Here is a 5,975-nt window from a genome sequence, read left to right on the forward strand (position 1 = left end):
GACTTTGACCTTGAATGAAACAGGGTTAAACTCACTGCGGAATTATGCAAGTGTAGCAGTAGCAGGATAACAGCTTATCCTGGTATCCTTTGATACTGAAGTTGTTACATCCATCTATACCCTGCCTCAGTGTTTCCCAGACCTCTCACCTCCCTATTTCAGCTGCAGCCACCACTTCTCTTGCTGCTGTTTCCTTTGCCACCAGTTCCAAACTGCTGCTGATGCCCCTCACCGGTGGGGGAAATTGGCAGCAATTGGCCATGAGACCTGGCAGCAAAGGGAAGGGGCATTGCTGGCTGAAGTAGGGGGTCATAAGAGTAGCTGAAGAATGGGGAAGGACACAGCTGATTGTCACCATGATTTGCATGCACCTTTATAGGAACATTCACCCCCTCCCCAAGCCCTTTCCCCTCCTCCTGCCTGTGGGGCCTGCCCCAGAGTTCAGGAAACACTGACCTAGGTGATTAATGCTCATGGACATCTGGAGAAGTTGCAAGGAAGAGCCCAGCTGGCTGCTCCAAGACAACTGGCTTATTAAACCCGGGGCATGTTTCTATTAGATGCTTTTGACACTCCATGGTAAACCAGTCCTAGTGAAAAGCACCTGACCAGCCACAAAGGTAGCAAATGCCAGTTGTCCATTGGATCTCAGAAGCTTAGACTTCTTGCCAGCACTATGAAAAGCCACTGTGAGCAAAGTCAGCAGCTTTCTGGATTACTCAAAGACACAGAAACAACCCCATTTCCTCTGCTCACGGTGCATTTCCCTTTTAGGGATGGTCTTGCGGCTAAGGCACTCGGCAGGTAGTTGACAGAACAGGGTTCTGTTTTTGACTCCACAACAGATCTTCTTGCACAACCTTAATCAAGTCATCTCAACTACTTTCTGCCTTGGTTCCACATGTGTAAAGTGAGGATACCATTTTCTTGTCCCCCAGGGGTATTCTGAGGTTAAATCCACAAAGTCTCGGAAGGCACCGGCTTTGCTGGGACTGATGCAAGTACCTAGATAAAGTGGAATTGTAAACTTCATCTACTATCAGCTGCTGCCCACAAAGCTTGGTAGGTATCCTGGTCGTAAAGACATTTTTCCATAAAACTGAAAAGAATATATAAAGCCTTGGAAGATGGCAAGATTCATGGCTCCTCTTCAGTGAGAGAGTTGGAGTCGTTCGTAGGAGTGCAGAGAAACTAGCAGCCAGCTCTTTTTTCCTTTCATTCCCCCTACATGCAGACATACTGACAGGCTGGCTCACTCCTGCTGCATTCTGCAGGGATGCACTGTTTGCACCATGCTCTGCAAACTAGCAGTTGCTTTGCAGAATCAATTAAGAGGGAGAATTTATCAGCACTTGCCCGAATCCTGGCACACTTGAAATGATCCTGTACCATTTGGGCAGCAGCCTATGTCCTAGCAAAATGCCATCACCAGGGAAATGTTTGCAAGGTCTCAGTGCAAAACTGCTGATAATCTTATCAGCTGAAACACATCCACAAACCAAATACAGTGGTCTCCTTGGGGAAAAATACCAGGAAAGCCTCTGGAGCCATTTAGTGCAGTCTCCTGCATTTGTAGCCAATCATTACCCAGGGATCAGATGGACCTGTTGCCCCTTGTCCTTCCAAAGCAAAGGTCTTTGTCACCATGTGCACAACTTGCTCTCTGCTACTCTGCTAAGAAATCTAGTGGGTCCCTTTGCCTCTGAGATCCAAATGAAGGCTTCAAAACTTGTCTTGCCCGCACACTGTTCCTGGATCAATCCTTCCCCAAAAGATACAGAAAGGACACTGTGTCCAAAGCGAGCTCACTTCTCACGCTTCTCTACAGATAGAGAAATAAATAGGATGAGAGTGAAAAGAAGACACGGTGGGGAGCGTACACAACAGTTCTCCGTTTGCCCCTCCGTCCAAAGAGGAGCAGAGAGGGTAACAATATGCCAAAATGAATCCAGGTCTTTCAGATGACAGCTATGTTTGAAGGACACAGTCGGGATTAGTGTGGTCTGGACTCTGTTCCCACAGTGGTGTCCTCCAGGGGTAATGGGGGACAAAGGCAGGAAGTGCCCATGCCTCTGTCTCAGTACAAATATATGGCTTGCAGATGGCTGTCTGATCATCCCAAGAAGCTTAGAGGGTGGCAGACTGAGGAGCTCGGTGCCTCGGACTGCCTGGCACTCTCTCAGGCAGGAAGTCTGGGAAGGAAGGCAGTCAGCTAGGCAGGATGGCAGCAGATGCAGTGTTGGCTCTAGACTTGAGTGATGATCTCACCATTTTCAGGCATGTAGACTTGCACAGGGGCTCCCTCAGGGGACCGCTTCAGGATATGGATCTGAGGGACCTGCACAGGGCAAAGGAAAGAGCTTCTTAATGGTAATGGAAAAGGCGCAGTCAACCTGTACATCAGATCTAGAGATCAATGCACAATGCCTGCCCCGTGTAGGCATCCATACTGCATCTGGCATAACAGGACCCCACACCCTGTCTCATTCCACCCAAAAGGCACTGGAGGGCACCACAAGAGGCTACATTAAAAGTGACAACTTCAAGCTAGTGAATTCGGAGGGCTAAATTTAAAAAATCCCACAAATAAATAAAACACATGAGTCTTGTTCTAATCCCTGAAAGGGATGATGTGTCACAGAACTGTACGTAGGAAGGGAACCTGAAGGTTCAAAATGGGAGTAGAGTTCGGATTTAAGGGCATTGGCGGAGCCACCTCTGATGCGTATTAACTAGTTTCCTCTTCTGCATAGGTATAGATGCACGTTTTTTGCAACAGAAACTGTCGATCCTGGATCTTGCAACAGGGTTTGTCGAGCCCAGATTGGCCTCCTCAGCCATCTTCAGACCCACAAATATGGAAAACAATCATCCTTGACTGCAAGAGATTGCAGAAGAAGAGATGCAAGTTTTGGAAGGGTTTCTGTGTTAAATAATTAGTTAAAGACACTGCACGGATATTTCAAATGCGTGCTCAAATACATTACAATATTATTAAAGTAGCCTTAAAGGTATAGGTCCAGAGTCTGGGTTGATCTAAACTGGAGTGGTGTCATTGGAGTCAATGGGCCAAACCCCCAACTGATGTAACTCTTCATAGCTCCACTAGAGCCGGTGATGCTGATTTACACCAGCTAGATCTAGGATCTAGCTAAGGCAGTATACGATGCTGCTATTCTACATGCAAAGTGTCACAAATCTTGGCCTGAACACCATTCTGTCACAAATATTTTACTAGCATCATTTCTTTACAGAGCAGAGAATACACGGAAATGATACACTGGAGTAAATTCGTAGGAGAGATGGTCTTGTGCCTGCGTTTTGCTCCAATGCAAGAGTGACCAACAGTAGTCATTAGCTGATGGTCTCAGTTCTACATGTTTGTGACTCTTTTTTTATTCCTTGACCCTGGAAACAAAGATCCAACTCTCTCAGCAAAGCCATAAATACCAAGCCAGGATCACTACTGTTTACCAGTCAAATTAGGATGAATTTACTGTGCTAGAGGGCGTCGTTAACAGAGGCTGTGAGTTACTATCCTCTCAAGGCTGATCCCATGCCTGGTAATTGCTAACCATTTAATTACAAGGTAAACAGCACATGGGGACACAGGAGGTCAGGAGGCCTGGGGCTAAATCACTTCCATTCTCCATGCTTTGCTGCTCCTATACATGATAGCAAGGGTGCAGAGCAGTGGCTAAGGCAACCACAGTTTAACAGGCAGTATACTAGTAGTTTTCCCCTTATAGCTCTGCCATGCCCTTCCATCCTAACCTTCTTCCTCTTTCACACTTTGGGACTCCCTTCACTCGCTGTTCTGTGTCTGGCAGTAGCATGATGTGGACATCATTCCTTCTAGGGATTAGAACAAGACTCACAAGCCTATTTAATCTGTAGAAATTTTAACTTGAGTTGGCAGAGCCTAACATGCAATCCATTCCTGCATTCCCCCCCTTCCACCTTCCCCCATTCCTGTCAGCTCATATTCATTGGGCACCAGCGGGCAAGGCACCCCAAGCTTCTGCAACGTGCTAAGTAAAATGACCAATTTTCAGGGAGCAAAATTTGGGGGGACACAGTTTTGGCCCAGCTCAGGACACTGCCTGGCACTGATCTGGGACCAGTTTATCACATGCAAGGATGAAGAACCTTTTTCAGGGAGCCTTGGGGACACCAAGACACAGCCCTGAAATTTGGGGATGTCCTGGAAAATCCAGGATAGTTGGTTACTTTACCCCCTGGCAAATGAGAAGCTAGTGTGGTAGGAAGTCCACTATTTCCCATCGTCATGCAGTGTCCCTGGCAGAGCACTGCCCTCTGCATTGGCTCTTGCTCCCCAGGGTGCTCTACCTGAACTCGCTGCACGGGGGATCGCAAGGCATACAGCTCCCTGCCTGGCCCACTGCACATTCGAAAAGTCCCCTGCCTGTCCAGCGAATGGGGCCGCGAGTTCCTCAGCTTGGTGCGTTCATGCCATGACTTCAGCTCCTCCGTCACAGCTGATTTGGAAAGTGTCCTGCCTCTGGCTGTAGCATAGTCCTTGAGGGATGGGGTGCGTACGATCCTGCTCTGGGAGGGCACCAGTCTTTGGTAGCACATGGGCACCCTGTCCTCCTCATAGGAAAACAGAGGTGGCCCACCGGCGCCCAGGGAAGGGCGGCTGCAGCTGAACTCCCTTGCAGCCACCATGCGGCTCTCAGATACATACTCCACGGTTGGGATGCAGCAAGGAGGCAGCAGTAGCTGCTGGGAGGTCTGGTAGTAATACACTGCTCCAGGCCTGTCAACAATCTGGCCCCTTAATGTTGGAGAGGGCTGCTCAATAGCTGGTGGGGGCACTGGCCTCAGGAAGATGTCAGGGCTGCTGCTGCCAGGAGAGGTGGCATATGAAATGCTGGAGACGTCTGAGTTGCTGTCCTCAGAGCTGGAGTGATAGGTGGGGTTGGAGACCACGCTGGGCTTAGGCAGGGGAAAGCAGTAGCTGGGGACAGTGATGGTGTAGTAGGTAGGGCGCCTCCTTGGTAGCATGCTTCTTCCACGGGGTTCCACGTAGTCCTGGCACACCTCCACTCTGTGAACAAGAGGAATCCATTTAGAGACCAGTCCCAGCACAGGCGATGAATGAAGAACTAACTATGCCCTTTCCCCTTCCCTCCTAGAATTTCAGGCTGAAAGAAAATCAAGGACCTGCCTGTGCCTAGTTGTCCATCTGCCTAACATGATTAATCCATGGTGCACAAGGGAGGGATGTAGCCAGCATTGCATCCAGTTACCTTAAACTCCCCAGCCTAAATGATGATACACAGCCACTTACAACTGGAAACAGCCCTTGCACAAGTCTGGAGTGGAGCTCTCACTCATGCCTCTGGAGGCAGCAAGGCTTCTTACTGGGCTGCTAGGCTCCCATCCCTGCCAGGCTGAAAGGAGCACCATCAAAAATCCCAGAAAACTATTCACACTTAGGAAATGAGCAGCCCAGACAACACACACTAGAAGGTTTTATGAGCGATTCCAAGCACACAAACTTCCAGTCCCCTTAGTACCACTTGTACCCATCAGCGCTGTACCCACAAGACCTCCCATTTCATACCGTTCCCCCTTTGGCCTTGGTTCCTATGACATGGGGAGAAGTGGTGGGTTTGTTTTTCATGAGAGATGTTAAATTCATCTTTTCCATAATTGTACAGTACAAGCTTGATACTGAAAATGAGCAGAGACCAGGATGAAGAAAAGTCACTGGAAAGCCAGAGAAATGTCCTCTTGGAAAAAGCCTTTCCATTCCACGAATGAAGCTCACAACATCAATGCCAGGTCAGAAACCCTGATACTGACACCCCAAAGATCATCCTTCTACTATTAATTTTAATTTCAACCCTTCAGGGAGGAACCTGTGCCCTGCTAGAAGAGGTTTTAGGCGGCCACAAACATCCCCTTTGTGTGGGCAGTGGAGTCCCCCAGGGCTCGGTCCTTGGGCC

At 48.7% G+C, this 5,975-nt stretch overlaps 1 protein-coding gene across 4 annotated transcripts in view; it reads right to left on the bottom strand.

Annotated features, from left to right (window-relative positions):
• Positions 1-5,975, bottom strand: part of CUNH1orf106 (chromosome unknown C1orf106 homolog) — a 64,081-nt gene that overhangs the window by 5,313 nt on the left and 52,793 nt on the right. For 3 of the 4 annotated variants that reach the window (XM_019513838.1, XM_019513836.1, XM_019513835.1), the window contains exons 8-9: positions 4,351-5,071; positions 9-2,338 (exon numbers count right to left, since the gene is read on the bottom strand). In XM_019513838.1, the coding sequence (XP_019369383.1) occupies positions 2,246-2,338; positions 4,351-5,071 (814 nt within the window). In that variant the 3' untranslated portion in view covers positions 9-2,245. Of the gene's footprint in view, positions 1-8; positions 2,339-4,350; positions 5,072-5,975 lie in introns of those variants that run through there. The other variant, XR_002096685.1, reaches the window with a different exon arrangement.

This window comes from Gavialis gangeticus, unplaced genomic scaffold (assembly GCF_001723915.1).
Source record: "Gavialis gangeticus isolate Ggan-Ray unplaced genomic scaffold, GavGan_comp1, whole genome shotgun sequence".
NCBI classification, from domain to species: Eukaryota; Metazoa; Chordata; order Crocodylia; family Gavialidae; genus Gavialis; species Gavialis gangeticus.